Below are 17,606 nucleotides of genomic sequence, written 5' to 3'. Positions count from 1 at the left end.
AAATCCACCTGCCTCTGCCTCCCAAGTGCTGGGATTAAAGGCGTGCGCCACCACCGCCCGGCTCAAACCAATCTTTGATTTAATTCACACAGACATGTAGACCTTAGGGAAGAGACTGTGTCAGATCCAGAGAGCCCAGGAAATACAGTTAAAGGTATGATAGTAGTTGGACATGGTTGTGTGAACCTGTAATCTCAGCGCTCACATGCCTGAGAAGGAAGGACTGAGAGCTCCAGGCCACTCAGGTTGTCTGTAGAGTGAGTTGCAGGCTAGCCTGGACTATGTAGGGAGTCCTGTCTCTCAAAATAGAAAACCAACCCAAAAAAGGAGTAGTGGCTTGACTATTGGGCACACCTATCTTAGTCTTCTCTTTAGCCTGTAGGTCTGTGCGTGAGAGAAGTGTCAGCTGGTGCTCCTCGGTTTCTAAAAGGAGAGAACTGTAACCCATCCCAGGGCGGGCACTGGTGTGGATAGGGAGGCATAGGAGAAAGATTTAGAAGCATGCAGTTAGAATCAACTCCTTACTCTTTTGTTCGGTTCTTTGTAATTGGAGAGACATAGCACCTACCCAAGACTTTTCCAGCTCTGAACATGGAAACTACTCATCTAGAATTGGCATAAATGCCTAGCTATAAATACCTGTGAAAAGTGCTTAGTCCTAGGATGTTTAAATTGAGAGATGAAAGTAAATTCAATGCTTGCTAGGTACTCAACTTCCATTTAGAATCTGGTATGGTAATGTATCACTAATCCAGCATTTGATAGGCTGAGGCACGATCATGAGTTCAAGGCCAGCCTGGGATATATGTTGAGACCCTACTGTAAAAAACGATGGTGGAGGTAAAACAAACCCAACAAATTTTATTAAAACAAATAAAACCCAACACATTTTATTAAAAATCTGTGGGGAAGGGGGAGGGAGCTGTTCATATTAGTTAAGTGCCACAGTCAGCCTGCGTAGATGCTGGGAACCACAGTATATGCTTTTAACCCTTGAGCCATCACTCCAACCCCTTTTACTTTTAATTTATGTGAATGCATGAGTTCCCGTACACCACCTGTATGTGGATGTCTAAGCAGGCCAGAAAAGGGAATTGGAGCTAATGCGATTACAGGCTACTGTGAGTGGGTTCTAGGGACCAAACCAGGTCCTCTGTGAGAAAAGAAAGCACTCGTAACTGCTAGGTCACCCCTCTAGCCCTGTGGAAAGGGCATTTCAGGTGAGTCTAATAAGTGAACTGACAGGGCAGATATGGTTCCGGCAGGGCAAGGGGCTCAGATCCCCCCCCCCCCCCCCCCCCCCAGTGAATTCCATCCAGGCCAGTGACTTGTCCATAGTGTCTCAGCTGCTTGTAATGCAGAACTGGGGTGGTCCCCAAGCCTTGATTAGTTTCATGGGCCCATACTGTACTATGAAGTTCCAGACTGCTTTGTTTGCTAGGTTTGGGGTAGAGTACAGAGTAGCTGCCCTGTAGGTTGAAGGGACTTTGAAGTATTCAAGAGTATGGTACAGGGGGCTCTATCTGTGGTGAAGTGTGTCTAGGCAGCTTCACTGTGTCTCCTTGGCTTTGGGCATTCATTTCCTCCCCACTTGGACCCTGATACCAGCATTTGATTATCGCCCACTGCACACTGCTCTGTAGTGTGCTAGCATTGGACAAGGGTGGTGCTGAGTCTCTGCTGTTTGAGTCTGGGCATCGGATTTGTTACAAAGTTTGGAAACTGACACTAGCACCTTGACACTTTGTTTTTAAAAATTTATTTTATGTGAGTCGCTGTCTTCAGCTTCTTTATGTGGTGTGTCTTCAGACACACCAGTAGAGGGCATCAGATCCCATTATGGATGGTTGTGAGCCACCATGAGGCTGCTGGGAATTGAACTCAGGACCTCTGGAAGAGCAGTCAATCAGTGCTCTTAACCCACTGAGCTATCTCTCCAGCCCCATCTTGGGTCTTCTGAAAGAGGAGCCAGTACTCTTAACCACTCAGCCATCTTTCCAGTTCCCCCATTGACACTTAAAATTTTTTTTTCCATTTTGTGTGTGTTGGGGGAGGGGGCACATGTGGGGATTAGAAGACAGCTTGCAGAAATTGGTTCTCTCTTTCCACAGTGTGAGTCCTGGAGCTAGAACTCATATCATCAGGCTTGAGAATGGTCACCTTTACATTCTGAGCCATATTGCTGGCTGCTCCTTAACACTTTTAAGAATTTTTTAAAATATGTACGTGTGGTTGTGGGTGAGTACCTGCCATTGTTGCAGCTGTGGAGGTTGAGGAACAAGTGTGTTCCATGGATCAGATTCAGGTTGGCAGGCTTGGTAGCAACAGGCTGCCTGCGGAACCAGCTGACCAGTCCTCCATAACACTGCGGAAGCTAAGAAAGCGTGGTTCAGAATCTGTTCTTGGAGCAGGCAAAGTTTCCTTTCCCTACTGTATGCAGTGTGTGCATTCCAGTTGCACACACTGGTGCATTGTCTTCCTTGGTGCACATGTTTCTTGGTAAGGAAGAAGAAATGACATAGTGGGTGCTGTAGAGGTGCACTCCTATAATCCCAGCAGAGGCTGGAGGATACCTGAGTCTGAGGCCAGCCAGGCCCTGTTTTGATTTTTTGTTTTTTAAATTATTTTATGTATATGAGTACACTGTAGCTAACTTCTGATACACAGAAGAGGACATCAGATCTCCTTACAGATGGTTGTGAGCCACCATGTGGTTTGCTGGGAATTGAACTCAGGGCCTCTGGAAGAGCAGTCAGTGCTCTTAACCACTGAGCTATCTCTCCAACCACCCTGCCCCCAGCATGTTTTTAAAGAAAAAAAAGTTTTGTTTTTTTTTTTTTTCCCTGAGACAGGGTTTCTCTGTATAGCCCTGGCTGTCCTGGAACTCACTCTGTAGACCAGGCTGGCCTCAAACTCAGAAATCCCCCTGCCTCTGCCTCCCAAGTGCTGGGATTAAAGGCGTGTGCCACCACTGCCCCAGCAAGAAAAAAGTCTTATAGATACCATTTTCCCTTTTAACTACCAAGGGTGGCACTGTGTAATGCTAGAACCTGGCTGAATGAATGTTAGATCTGGAGGGTGGTTACATCTCCATGATGAGCTTACCTTTTCATCTACATCAGAATTTGCCCTAAAGAAACTTAAAATCTCCAGACAGTGGTGGCATATACCTTTGATGCCAGCAGACAGATGGAATCCCGTAAATCTGAGGCCAGCCCGGTCTACAGAGTGAGTTCCAGGACAGCCAGGGCTACACAGAGAAACTAGGTCTTGAAAAACAAAACAAAAGCAAACAAACTTGAAATTCTAGTGTGCTGCCTGAACTTTAGGAATTTTATATAGTGATCAATAATAAATAGCACCTTACAGGTGAAGAAATGATCCATACTGCTGTGTTGTGTTTTAACCAAACTCACAAAAGCCTTGTCCAGGAACTTAAGAAGGCAAGTATTTTCACCTGTTGCCTCAAAGTATTAAGACCTATTGTGTTCTTTGCCTTAAAGATTGATTTTCTAGGGGATGGAGAGGTGGCACAGTGGTTAAGAGCACTGACTGCTCGCTCTTCCAGAGGTCCTGAGTTCAATTCCCAGGAAACACCTGGTGGCTCACAACCATCTGTAATGGGATCTGATGTCCCCTTCTAGTCTGAAGACAGCGAAAGTATAATCATACATGAAATAAATAAAATAAATCTTTTTTTTTTTTTAAAGATTGACTTTTCTAGAGTCTTAAGTAATCCTGCCAGTTGCTTTTCTGAAGATGCAACCAACTTCACTGTTAGAAACTTGCCAGTGGCCCCCTTCCCTAGCCACAGAACCCATTACTGACTCAGTGGTGTTCTCTGTAGTCTTTGGCACCTTACAACTGTGTATGAGAAGTTTGGAGCTTGCTTATCCTGTGAGCTGTGCTTAAGAGGCAGCTGCAAACCTGTGGTGGTGGCAGGTGCATCCCTTTAATCCCAGGCAGAGGCAGAATCTTTGTGAGTTTGAGGCCAGCCTGGTCTACAGAGTGAGTTCCAGGACAGCCAAGGGCTACACAAAAAAAACCTGTCTTGGAAAATAAAAAAAGTGATCCATATTTTTTTTAAAGATTTATTTATTGATTATATATAAGTACACTGTAGCTGTCTTCAGATGCACCAGAAGAGGGCTTCAGATCTCATTACAGATGGTTGTGAGCCACCATATGGTTGCTGGGAATTGAACTCAGGACCTCTGGAAGAGCAGTCAGTGTTCTTAACCACTGAGCCATCTCTCCAGCCCCGTGATTCATGTATTTTAAACAGGATCTGTCCAGTCCTTGCTAGTATGAGGCTCACAGGTATCCTCCTGCCTCTGCCTCCCTAGTCCTGGAATTGTAGGAGTGTACCAGCACACAGGTGTTTTATTTTTATTTTTATTTTTTCGAGACAGGGTTTCTCTGTGTAGCTCTGGCTGTCCTGGAACTCGCTCTGTAGACCAGGCTGGCCTCGAACTCAGAAATCCGCCTGCCTCTGCCTCCCAAGTGCTGGGATTAAAGGCGTGCACCACCACCCGGCGCAACAAGTACTCTTACCCACTGAGCCAACTTTCCAGTCCTGGATATTCCTTTCTTTTATGTGTATGGTTTTGTCTTCATATATATATATATATATATATATATATATATATATGTATATATATATATATATATATATATATATATATCTTTGTAGCTCCTGAGTTTGAGGTTCTTTTTGTTTGTTTGTTTTTTCAGAACCAGAGTTTCTCTGTGTAGCCCTGGCTGTCCTGGAACTCACTCTCTAGACCAGGCTGGCCCCGAACTCAAAAATCTGCCTGCCTCTGCCTCTGCCTCCCAAGTGCTGGGATTAAAGACATGCGCCACCACTGCCCGGCCTGAGTTTGAGTTTCTAAATACAGAATTTTACATCTTTCTCTGTGAAGTCATTTTAGCAGCAGAAGATTGAACATGTATGCTAGGATGAGCTTTACTCCAGCTACAAATGTTTTAAACTGCCTATTGTAGCTTAGTTTAAGAACTAGAGACATGGCTCAGCAATTAAGAGCACTGGCTGCTCTTCCCGAGGACCCAGATTTAATTCCCAGCATTCTCATGGTGGCTCACAACTACCTGTTGAATAACGTAAACAAAGTTTTAAACACTACATGGTGGCATACAACTGCAATCTCAGTGGGCTGAGGTAGGAAGATCATGAAGTTTGAGGTCATTCTGGGCTTCATATGTGTAGTGAAATACTATTTCAAAGTGAAAGTTAAAAAGCTGGGTTTTGCTGGGCAGTGGTGGCACATGCCTTTAATCCCAGCACTTGTGAGGCAGAGGCAGGTGGATTTCTGAGTTGGAGGCCAGCCTGATCTACAGAGTGAGTTCCAGGACAGCCAAGGCTACATGGGGAAACCCTGAATAGAGAGAAAAAAAGCTGGATTTTGAATTTGTTATGCTAGTTCCCGTCAATGTAATATCCAATTTTTTACTTTTTATTTTTTTTGTTTTTTCAAGACAGAGTTTCTCTGTATAGTTCTGGCTGTCCTGGAACTCACTCTGTAGACCAGGCTGGCCTCCAACTCAGAAATCCTTGCCTGCCTCTGCAGGTGCTGGGCTTAAAGGCGTGCACCACCACTGCCCCGCCATAATATCCAATTTTGACAGACTGTTTTAAAAATGTATTTTGAACCCTGTCTCAAAAAACCAAAAAAAAAAATTATTTTGCTTTATTACTGTGTGTGCGTGCATGTGCAGATGATGTATGTGTATGGGTGCATATGCTACAGCACTCACATCACAGCATGATCGTAGAGGTCAGAGATTAACTCTGTAGAATCAGGCAACCTGAGTTTGATCCCTGGAACCCATGTGAAGTTGGAAGAAGAGAGTTGTCTTATTTTATGAGAGGATCTCATATGGACCAGGCTGACCTTGAACTCCGGACATCCCTGCCCCTGCTTTCTGAGTGCTGGAAAGAAGACCTCCAGGAGGGCACTCCTTCATTTTGTTTTTTGTTTTTTTATTTCAAGACAGGGTTTCTCTGTGTAACCCTGGCTGTCCTGGAACTCACTCTGTAGACCAGGCTGGCCTTGAAGGCATGCACCACCACTGCTCAACTGACAAAGTCTTAATATTTTAGTGAACTTATCATAAAAGAAAATTGGGGCTTTGGAGATGGCTAAAGTGCATGTTGTTCAAGTGTGAGATGGAGCCGAATTAGGACATGCAGAACACAGAATCCATGTGGTGCTCCATACAGGTGCACTCAGAGGCCAGGGGAGATCACTGGATCTTCTGAACCTTTAATACCAGCTCCTTTTTACCTGCGATGTGATTCTGGAAACCAAAGCCCCTGCAAGAGCAACAAGTGCCTTCTCTTCAGTGGCCCCCACCCCCACTGCTTTTCATCCTGACAGTGCTAAGAGAAAGTGAAACAGCAGGAAGTCAGGACAGCAGCGCCTCCATCAGAGATGGAGGTGTTTTTAATGCAGGATCTCGTATATCTCAGGTTTGTACATGGTCTTGAACTCACCAAGTATGGGAGAATAACCTTGAACTTCTGATCTTCTTGCCTCTACATCTCAAGGGCCAGGATTACAGGCCTGTGCAGCCATGACTAATTTAAGTGGTACTGGGGTTTGAACTCAGGGTCTTGTGCCTGCTAGGCAGTCATTCTCCCAACAGATCACCAGTCCTGGTTTTGTGAAAGGGTCACAATCTATAGCCTAGACTAGCTTTGAACTCAGGGAGATTGTCCCACTTCAGGCTTCAATGCTAGGGATGATAGGCATGGCCCACTGTATCCTGCTTAAAATTAGTCTTGCCAGGAGGAATTGAAGCACGAGGGTCTCCCTATCCTCTATTCTCCAATGCCATCTTCAGTCTCTCACTGAACATGAATGGGCCAGGTGCAGCCACTCCTTGTTCACAATGACCACACCATAACAGTGGGATTCACCTTTCTGCACTTGCCGAGCAGTAGAGTGGACTATGGGAGCCTCAGCCTGTTCTGCTTCCCTTCCATGCTGTGAATCTGGTTCTTGGAGCTGAGCCACAGTCATCTTAGCCACCTGCCACTTGGCATTTCCAGTAACCCCAGGGGCTCTAAGGGCTGCCACTTTTTCACAGTACTCTGTGGAGTCTGGCTAATAGGGTTTTGGGGAACCCAAGTTTTTTAGAGCTAGCTGCTAGATCTCTCTCTAGTCAGTTGACTGGCTCTCCCGCCTTAGTTAGGGTTTTTTTTTGTTTTGTTTTTTTTGTTTTTCTTTTTCCAGCTGCTCTGGGATTTCTACTGTGGCTCTTTTCCACAACTGCTCACCACCTGGACCTTTGCACCCAGTAGCACTGGAGGAGCTTGAGGCAACGCAGCCAGAGTCACAACCAGCTGTCCGAATTGGATTGTAGCAGGCTCACACCTCTTCACCTCTGCTGGTTCTCGATGGAACTAGTTTCAGTAGGACTGTCACATCAGGCCTGAAAGTACTCTCTGGCTGGAAGCAACGACAGCACAGCACACTGGAAGCCAAAGCCTTTGTGGCCTTGTGGGCAGTAATTTGTCTCTTATGGTTAGTTGGCTATAACACCTCAAATATAAAGGGGCAGACACATGGCTTCTGCTAGCCAGTTCCCCTAGACCCACCTGCAGTGGGTCTTTGGAAAGTGGAGGTACTTGCACCTGTCGGGCCTGGGCAACTTGACATGCACTGGACCTTCAGGGGATGCTGAGGAGTGTGGAGGCATTGCTCTACCTGATCAAGACAGTGATTATGTTGGCCATCACAGGTACCACACTGGCCTCTGTGACAATGGTTATGGTCCTGGCCAAATACAGGTTTTTCCAGGGCCTTGGTGGAGCCAGGGAAGAGCTGAGGAGTCTTTGGTGGGGTATGTGAGCCTGTGGAAGTTCAAGGGAGATGTGGGAGAAAAAAAAAGTTCTTTGGATGTCTGAGGCTCTACTGTCAGGATGGGGCTAAAAGGAGGTGGGCCAATGCTGTGCTGATTTCTCAAGCCATGAGGAATCCATTTATCCCCTTCCCTTGACCTAGTAGTATACTAACACCTGCCCCCAGTATAGACTAGGGTTAGTCTATAGGGAAAGAGGGCAGAGTGGAGTATGCATCAGAAAAGCTTGCGGGTTTCCAGAATTTTCTCCTCACACATACTGATGTCTGGGGGAGACTGTGTTGAAATTGATTGCTAAGGTTATGATGGAAGGGTGAGCCACTGCCAGGTAGGCTTGTAAGGACTCTTATAGACATAAATAATCTCAGCATTTGGGAGGCAGAGGCAGGTAGATCTCTGAAATTGAAGCCAACCTGGTCTACAGAGTAAATTCCAAGCAAGCCAAGGTTACATAGTAAAACCTTAATAAAATAAAATAAAATCCAGCCACATAGTGGTGAATAATGCAAGTCTTTAGTCCCAGTGTTTAGGAGGCAGAGGCTGGCAGATCTCTTGAGTTCTAGGCCAGCCTGATCTACAGAGGGAATTCTAGAACAGCCACAACTACACAAGAAAACCCTGTCTTAAAAAACCTAAAGAAAGAGAAAGAGAAAGGAAGGAAGGGAGGAAGGAAAGAAAGAAGGAAGGGAGGAAGAAAGAAAGAAAGAAAGAAAGAAAGAAAGAAAGAAAGAAAGAAAGAAAAATATCAAAGTTCTGTTCCTTCTAGCCCCTCAGAGCTAGGCATCGGAGCATTGCATGAGTTGGTGGTAGCTGAAGAGACTGGTAAAGTATAGCTCTTTGGAAAGTGATTCTGTTCTGTGGACATCTAGTATGGAATATGATGAGTAGAGGTAGACAAAATAACCTCTAAGCTGGGCCTTTTCTCATTCCTCTGTCTTTTGTTCATGCCCAAATTTTAATTTTTAATGATGGTGCTTAAATGCTTTAACCTCCCATTTAGCCCACCACCCACCACCGGGAAAGAAAAGATACGGGGGAAGTGGACCTGTTTAGAAAGGTTCTTTGGAGCAACTCCCATCTGTGTTGTCTGGAAATCACCAGTTCAGTTCACAGGTCAGCAGCAGCAGCTCAATCCACTCGCAAACACTTCGTGGATACACCAGCAGTTCAGTTCGCTAGAGTCGGGAGAGCAAACAGAAATCAGCAGCAGAGACAGCCAGACCTCAGCCTCAGCATGAGTCAGCAGGAGGGACACCAGAAGTTCTTTTTTTTTTTTTTTTTTTAAGATTTATTTTCTTATTTATTTTATGAGTATACTGTAGCTGTACAGATGGTCGTGATCCATCATGTGTATGGCTGCTGGGAATTGAACTCAGGACCTCTTCCAGCCCCGCTTGCTCTGGCGTAATTCACTGTAGCTGTCTTCAGACGCACCAGAAGAGGGCGTCAGATCTCATTGGGGTGGTTGTGAGCTGCCATGTGGTTGCTGGGATCCGAACTCAGGACCTATGAAAAGCAGTCAGTGCTCTAACCCGCTGAGCCATCTCGCCAGCCCCCCATCAGAAGTTCTTGGCTGTGACTCTCAGGGAAGCAAAGATCATTAAAGACTGGAGACCAACAAGCGTTACACAGCCAAGCTCAGCCTCCATCACTGTCCATCAAGTCCTATTTATACTCTCTCCAAACATCGCATGTCCTCCACATGTTTTGCCTTAGCACGTGCATCTGTCTTCTGCTGATATCACTTTGCCAATCAGCTTGAGTTCTCGGAAGTGACAAAAAGGCCACAACACACCACCAGGAGTTTTCCGGTACATTCTCTCTCTATGGAGTCCCAACAAATGCAGCTCAACTAGGCAATGTAAGGCGGGCAAATACATGTGTGTTGTTAGCAAAGAATCCTTCATCACGTATCCTTTCATGTGGTTGCTTAGCAGAACATCCTTTGTCTGCTTCAGCAAAACATTTCTTCACAAATCTGCCTTAGTCTTTCACCTGTGTCTACTTCACCTAAATGTTCCTTCACATGTTTGCCCCAGCAAGGCACCATCCAACTGACTCTCCAAAGAACTGTTAAGTTTCCACTTAAGTTGGAGGCCAGCCTGGTCTACATAGCAAGTTCAGGCCAGGCCAGGCTACATAATAAAATTCTGTCTTAAAAAAGCAAAGGAGGGGGCTGGAGAGATGGCTCAATGGTTAAAGAGCACTGACTGCTCTTCCAAAGGTCCTGAGTTCTATTCCCAGCATTCACATGGTGGCTCACAACCATCTGTAATGGAATCTGATATCCTCTTCTGATGTGTCTGAGTCACAGCTATAGTGTATTCATATACATAAAATAAATAAATAAATCTTAAAAACAAAAACAAAAACAAAAAACCAAAGTATGGCCAGGCAGTGATGGCGCACACCTTTAATCAAAGCATTTGGGAGGCAGAGGCAGGGGGATCTCTGAGTTTGAGGCCAGCCTGGTCTACAGAGTGAGTTCCAGGACAGCCAGGAATACACAGAGAAACCCTGTCTCAAAAAAAACAAAAAAAGAAAAAAACAAAACAAAGGGCTGGAGAGATGTCTCAGAGCTTAAGAGCATTGACTGCTCTTCCAGAGGTCCTGAATTTAAATCCTCGCAACCACATGGTGGTTCATAACCATCTGTAATGGGATCTGATGCCCTCTTTTGGTGTGTCTGAAGACAGCTACAGTGTACTCATATAAATAAAATAGAAATTCTTAAAAAAAAACCCCAACAAATCTTTCATGTTTTGTTTTTAATGTATGAGTGTTCTGTCTGCATGTACACCGGTATGCCAGAAGAGGGCACCAGATCCCTTTATGGACGGTTGTAAACCACCCTGTGGTTGCTGGGAATTGAATTCAGGAGCTCTGGAAGAGCAGCAGTGTCCTTAACCGCTGAGACATCTCACCAGCCCCTAAACAAATCTTTTTTTTTTAAAGGGAAAGAAAGTGCAAAGAGAAGCTCTGAGTTCTCTCCTCTCCATATGGAGAATTCAGAAAGGCTGACTCCTCCTTCCGGAACTAGAGAGCGAGAGCTTTGTTTCCCGACGAAAAGAAAAACAGTAAGGGACCGGAAGTTGCCTGTATCCTCCTCGGTGCTGGTCTCCCAGACCCGGCTGAGGCCGTAGCGGACTGCCCTTTCCCAAGATGGCTTCGAAGATTGGTTCGAGACGCTGGATGCTGCAGCTGATCATGCAGCTGGGTTCCGTGCTGCTCACGCGCTGCCCCTTTTGGGGCTGCTTCAGCCAACTTATGTTGTACGCTGAAAGGGCCGAGGCGCGTCGGTGAGCGCACCCACGAAGTCGTCGAATGCGGTGGGGGGCGGTACGGCCTGTCCCAGGAACTGGGGTGCGGTGATGTTGGGGGAAGTTGGGGCCCAGAAGTCGGGATACTTAGGCTGAGAGGAATTGGTACTCAGACAGATTGGAAGATGCTCTGGTTCGGCTGTACCGCCAGAACTGATGTGGAGGCTCCAGCAGTGAGAAGGGTTTCGGGTTTCTGGGGAGCAGTGAAGATTGCGGGAACTTACAGAGGTCCCCAGACACTTACTCTCCATTCATTCTGTCTTCCTTGTTCCCTACACTCGATTCACAGGAAGCCCGACATCCCAGTGCCTTATCTATATTTCGACATGGGAGCAGCTGTGTTGTGTGCTAGTTTCATGTCCTTCGGAGTGAAGCGGCGGTGGTTTGCGTTGGGCGCCGCACTCCAGCTAGCCATCAGCACCTATGCCGCTTACATCGGGGGCTATGTCCACTACGGGGACTGGCTAAAGGTGAGCATATGAACTCTAGGTGAGATTTAGCTATGGGGAAAGAGCTACAGGGTCCTGGTGTACTTGGTGGGCATGTATGGTACGCCCAAATTTGAAGCCTGGGAAAACTGGGGTACTAGGTTTGTAGCAGTTTTGTGGCAAATTATTACAGACCATAGACGTGTCAGGCCCATAGAGACCGCACAGACCTCCCTTGTAGAGTGTGAAAATGGAAGGCTGCAGATGGGAAATGGACTGCCCCCAAATCATGCCACAGTATGTCGAAGGGACCAGTAACCTAGAGTTATCTGATTCCCATCATCCTTTAAACAATTACTTTATTAGTGTCAGACTCGTAAAGCAAAAGAGACCTTGGAGAATATCTGGTCTGTCCATCAGGTTTTATGAAATGTAATTAATAGTAGTGTAGAATTTTGCCTGCAAATGCAGAAGCAATACCGGCTACTGGGTGCCTGGAGGTATTAAGGTAGCTTGGAGGAATTGTCCAAAAGGACCAGCCTGCCAGTCTAGTAAGGGAGGCAGTGTGTGAACAGCAACGGGATAGTGGGGCTATTTGTTCTTTTTTGTTTTGTTTTGTTTCTAGACAGGGTTTCTCTGTATAACCCTGGCTGTTCTGGAACTTGCTTTGTAGACCAGGGTGGCTCAAACTCACACATAGAGATCCATCTGCCTCTGCCTCCCAAGTGCTTTATTAAAGGCATATGCTGCCACCGCCACCACCACCACCACCACCGCTGCCTGGCTGGCTACTTTTGTTTTAGTTGGTATAGAGTCTATACTGCATAGACGGAAGAACCCTGGATTCGGTTTCAGACTAGGGGTGGAGGAGATGGCAACTCTGTGGCATCTAGGTTCTGCCACTTTCTGTAGGACTAGGGACAGTTTTCTTATCCCCTCTCAGCCCTTGGTTTCTGCCTTGTAAAGAGAATTATATCTCTCTGCAGACTACGCTTGGAATAGGTAAGAGGTTTCATCAGATAGAACGAATGGGATGTGTAGAAGTGGGCAGTTCTGTGTTCTTGACAACCAGGAGACGTGACTGCAGTTCTTGACTGGGCTTCCTTTTTCCCTGGCCTTAGGTCCGTATGTATTCCCGCACAGTTGCCATCATTGGCGGCTTTCTGGTGCTGGCCAGCGGGGCTGGGGAGCTGTACCGCCGGAAACCCCGAAGCCGTTCACTGCAGTCCACTGGCCAGGTGTTCCTGGGCATCTACCTCATTTGTGTGGTACGTTGGGGTTCTCTTGATTGGAGGCACTGGATAGGAGTGACGTGAGCTTAAGCCTGGCAGAGTCCTGGCCATTGGGCAGAGAGAGCAAGGCCTTGTGAGTAATTTCTGGTGGCTCCTAGAGATTGCCCTGGAAAGCTTCTGGTTCCTTCTGAAGGGCCCTCCAAGTACCTCATACCTGGCTGAGGGTCCCTCCTTTCAACATTATTGCTACCAGCTAGATAAGAAGTTGAACTGACCATTCAGTCCCAATCTTAAGAATCCAGCAAAGAGGATTCCGTGATTTTCTCATTGTTTCAGCCTCTACAGGACTAAGAAAGGGGACAAGGGAGAGGCATGGTACACATCCGCTCTAGTTGTAACTCTGCCTCCTAGAGCTGATGGAGGTTATGTAGGATAGCCAGGTAGATCTCCCTGGTGCTTTGAAGGCTGTTGTAGATGAGGACAAAGATAGGCTTCAAGCTCTTGACCTCATCCTAGGAACCAGGAATTACATCCTATGTGCAGAGTTCTGTGGGCTTCCTTGGTGTGTATATTCAAAAGTCTGAGTCTCCATCTGACCGTGGAGATGCACTTCCTTTTTACAGAAGTTTCCAGGAGAGTAGAGATCAGCCTTACCTCTCGGGGCCCTATAATCAGAGTGGGAGACAGGCCCTACTTTCAGAGAGTCCTCATCCAAAGGACTTTTACAGGGGCTGACTTGTGGGTACCACCCCAGGGAGGCACTCATCTGCTGCAGTCTTAAAGGATGCTGTGTCTCTAGGCCTACTCGCTGCAGCATAGTAAGGAGGACCGGCTGGCATACCTGAACCATCTTCCAGGAGGGGAGCTGATGGTCCAGCTGTTCTTCGTGCTTTATGGAGTCCTGGCCCTGGCCTTCTTGTCAGGTTACTACGTGACCCTGGCCGCCCAGATCCTGGCTGTGTTGTTACCTCCTGTCATGCTGCTCATTGATGGCAATGTCTCTTATTGGCACAACACACGGCGTGTCGAGTTCTGGAACCAGATGAAACTACTTGGCGAGAGTGTGGGGATCTTCGGGGCTGCTGTCATCTTGGCTACGGATGGCTGAGTTCCACAGGGAGAGCCTGATTTGGGCACAGGAGGCCACCACCGAAGGCCACCTTACCTTCCTCCTTGCTGTTTATTTATGCTTCTTGGTTTGTTTGTTTACTTTCTTGGTTTTTGATTTTAATAGTTACCGGTTTTTTCCCCCCAAGTTTGTGGCTCAGACCTCGGGAAGATGAGAGCTCCCCCGTGCTAGAGCTTCATGGGGTTGTTGTTGTTTTTCTTGCCTGTTTTAGGGGAGAGCTGAGGCCAGCTGCCCCTCCCCCAAGTGGCCAGGGAGGGAGGAGTCCCTGAGAAAGAAGTAAGGCAGAGCTGGGGTGCGGGTAGGAGTCGGGGACAGAGGAAGATTTGGAAGTAAGCAAATGTGAAAATTCCTTCTGGAACCTGCAGATGCAGCTAAACTAGACAGTGCTTTTGAGACTAGTGTGTGTGTTCACACACGTGTGTCTGTCTTTACACCTATAGGAGCCTTGCGTGGAGGGGCAGAGTGGCTGGTGCTACAGACAACACAGGGGCTCTTTGGGGGTCTGCTGGGGCAGGAACAATCCCGGTTCTCTGACTCTCGTTCTAGAGTCGAGGGCAGGCCCTGTGTGCTCTGGGATGTGCAGGGTGGGGCAGGCCTGTCAGGCAGCCCGCTGCCGCATCTGTTCTCAGCTTCTTGGTTGTTTGGCTGGGTGGGGCACCCTCCTAAACACCAGACCACACCGTCCTCCAAAAATAAACATCTTATGCAGACATTGTGTCTTTGCTTCTGTCTTCTCCGTCGGTGCTTTGCCGTTGGCTGAGGGTGATTTGGGGGTTCTTGAAAGATCATCTTGGGTTAAACCCCATTGTGGTCCTCTCATGATTCCTCCACCACCCTAGTTCTGAGAGTTCCCACAGTTCTTCAACTATCTTTTTTAAAACAAACAAAAAAAAAAACACACTCGGGTGTGGTGTTACAGGTCATTATTCCCAGCACTAGGGAGGCAGAGGCAGGCACATCTCTGTGAGTTTGAGGCCAGCCTGGTCTATAAAGTGAGGTCCAGGACAGCCAGGGCTACACAGAGAAACCCTGTCTTAACTTTTTCCCCAAATAACAAGTAATTAAATAATAAAAAAAAAAAGAATCTTACATCAGCTAGAGTTGGCTTAGTAGAGCACAGGCCTAGAACGCCCCAGGACCTAGGTCCCATTGATAGCATTGAAGAAAGACCCATCACATCCTGCGTCCTTACTATAAATTAGGTTCTCTTAGGGTTTGTTTTGGTTTTCGAGACAGGGTTTCTCTGTGTAGTCCTGGCTGTCATGGAAGTCACTCTGTAGATCATGCTAGCCTAGAACTCACGGAGATCCATCTGCCTGTTTCCAAGTGCTAAGATTAAAGGTGTGTGCCACCATGCCCGGCATTAATTCTGATTTTGAGGCAGCATCTCACTCTGTAATCTAGCCTGCTCTCAAGCTCCTGTTTCCCCACCCCCACTTCCTGGATGCCGAGGCTCCAGGCATGTCTCTGTGTCCTACTTAGTGTATGCTTTTGGTTTCTCCCTCTGTCCATTTTATAGCCCATTTCCCCCTCTTTGGGGGTAGGTTTTTTTTTTTTTTAAGATTTAGTTATTGATTATATGTAAGTACACTGTAGTTGTCTTCAGACACCCCAGAAGAGGGTGTCAGATCTCATTACGGATGGTTGTGAGACACCATGTGGTTGCTGGGATTTGAACTCAGGTCCTTCAGAAGAGCAGCCGGTGCCCTTAACCACTGAGCCATCTCACCAGCCCCTGGGGGCAGGTCTTTTAAAGAAATCTTTGGGTAGGGCAGCTAGGAGAGAACTAATGTCATATTATACATGATGAAATGTGAGCTTCAGAGAAAGTAAGCAACTTGCATCAAATCACACAGGAAACTCACCTGGAGCTAGATAGCTAGCCAGGTCTGCTGAATGTCCAAACCCAGAGGTACTCTTGATACACATAATCCCTAGAGAAGTCGGGCTGCTCCTAGGCCTGTCACATGGTGTGCCATGGTGGCCTTATAAAGGCACCCGGCCTATCAAAAATTATATAAAAAATGTTGAAGGAGGGCTGGAGATGTAGCTTATTTGGTAGCCCTGAGTTCAGTTCCCATCCAGTGGGAATAAGTCTGGCATGGAGGCACATCCTGTAATCTCACAACACTTCGGGGAGTGAAGGCAGGAAGGTAAATTCAAGGTCATCAGCTACTTGGTGAATTTCAAGCCAGCCTGGGCCACACTGTATCAAAAATGGTGTGTGTGTATGTGTGTGTGTGTGTGTGTGCGCGCGCGCGCGTGTGCACGCGCGCGCATGGTGAGGTGGAGAGATGAGTGGTTAAGAGCACTTGTTAAATCATAAGGGCTAGGGTTCAAATCTCAGCACTCACATCAGGTGACTCACGAATGCCTATAATTCCAGCTCCATGAGCTCTCATACTCCTTTGGGTTTCATAGGCGGTTTCGCATGCACTCTCACACACAAACAGCATGTTTTTAAATGTGTGAGGGTATTTTACCTGCATGTACGTCTTTGCACCATGTTCATGCCTGGTACCCATTTGAGGCCAGGAAAGGGCATCAGATCCCATGGAACTGGAGTTAGGGACAATTGTGAGCCACCATGTAGATGCTGGGACTAAAATCTGGATCCTATGGAGGAGCAGCCAGTACTTTCACCCTCTGGTCCATTTGTCCATTTCTCCCATAATAAAATCAAGAAAATGTTTAGGGCTCAGTGATTAAGAGGCTGTCCTTTCAAGAATCACAGTTTGGTTCCCAGCATCCATGTCATGTGGCTCACCAGCATCTGTGCCTCCAGCTCCGGGGATCTTTGGTTCTTTGTGGATACCCATGTGGGCACACACATGTAAAAAAAATCCTCAAAATGTATTGCATGAAAAATCTGGCTTCCTGCCCAGCTGAGGTGTTATAAAGATGACAGATGATCCTGTCGTGGGAAAATGGCCAAGTCTCGGCTAATAAGTCAAGGCTAACCTGTGACTTCTCTAGGTTCTTATAGGTAAATATGCCATTGCTGTTAGCTGGGATTTTCATCCTTATGGGAAGGGGGCTATTGGGTGGTGCGTGCATGTGTGCGTAAGTGTGTGTGTGCGAGCTCCCATGCTCCCTAGTGTAGTGACAGGCAACCATATGGCTTGTGGAGGATGATTCCTGACCTAGGAGTAGAAGAACCCCTCTAAGGGTTGCTGATCCCCAACTGAGGAGGGCTTCCCAGCTCCATCCAGGAATCCTCTAGTCCTTAAGCACTTGTTCCCAGAGGAGTATTATCTTTAGAAGAAATCTTTTTTTTTTTGTTTGTTTTGTTTTGTTTTTTTTCGAGACAGGGTTTCTCTGTATAGCCCTGGCTGTCCTAGAGCTCACTTTGTAGACCAGGCTGGCCTCGAACTCAGAAATCTGCCTGCCTCTGCCTCCCAAGTGCTGGGATCAAAGGCGTGCCACCACCACCCAGCTAGAAGAAATCTTAAAACATCAACTGAGGGTTTAGCTCAGTAGTAGAGCACTTTCCTAGAACGTCTCAGACCCTAGGTGCTATCTCTGGTATTGAAAAAGATCGCCCCGTACACTGAAGTCCTTACTGTGAGTAAACTTTTCGTAATCTGTCTTTGAGAAAAGTATGACTGGCTCA

At 46.9% G+C, this 17,606-nt stretch overlaps 1 protein-coding gene across 1 annotated transcript; it reads left to right on the top strand.

Moving 5' to 3' along the window:
• The first annotated feature begins 10,988 nt into the window (after nt 1-10,988).
• Tmem101 (transmembrane protein 101) lies at nt 10,989-14,703 on the top strand. Its single transcript, XM_031351494.1, has 4 exons — nt 10,989-11,183; nt 11,494-11,674; nt 12,754-12,900; nt 13,664-14,703. Exons 1-4 carry the CDS (start codon nt 11,047-11,049, stop codon nt 13,970-13,972), a joined length of 774 nt encoding a protein of 257 aa, XP_031207354.1. The 5' UTR covers nt 10,989-11,046; the 3' UTR covers nt 13,973-14,703.
• Nucleotides 14,704-17,606: the final 2,903 nt, after the last annotated feature.

The sequence above is a fragment of the Mastomys coucha genome, unplaced genomic scaffold (assembly GCF_008632895.1).
Source record: "Mastomys coucha isolate ucsf_1 unplaced genomic scaffold, UCSF_Mcou_1 pScaffold5, whole genome shotgun sequence".
NCBI classification, from domain to species: domain Eukaryota; kingdom Metazoa; phylum Chordata; class Mammalia; order Rodentia; family Muridae; genus Mastomys; species Mastomys coucha.
This window is presented reverse-complemented; position numbering and strand designations above follow the sequence as displayed.

What these genes read in the sequence shown, in the direction of transcription:
- Tmem101 (XM_031351494.1), top strand. Translation starts at nt 11,047, where the DNA reads ATGGCTTCGAAGATTGGTTCGAGACGCTGGATGCTGCAGCTGATCATG. An exon ending in GAAAGGGCCGAGGCGCGTCG is followed by an intron (nt 11,184 to 11,493) that starts GTGAGCGCACCC and finishes CTCGATTCACAG; the next exon opens with GAAGCCCGACATCCCAGTGC. An exon ending in GCATCTACCTCATTTGTGTG is followed by an intron (nt 12,901 to 13,663) that starts GTACGTTGGGGT and finishes CTGTGTCTCTAG; the next exon opens with GCCTACTCGCTGCAGCATAG.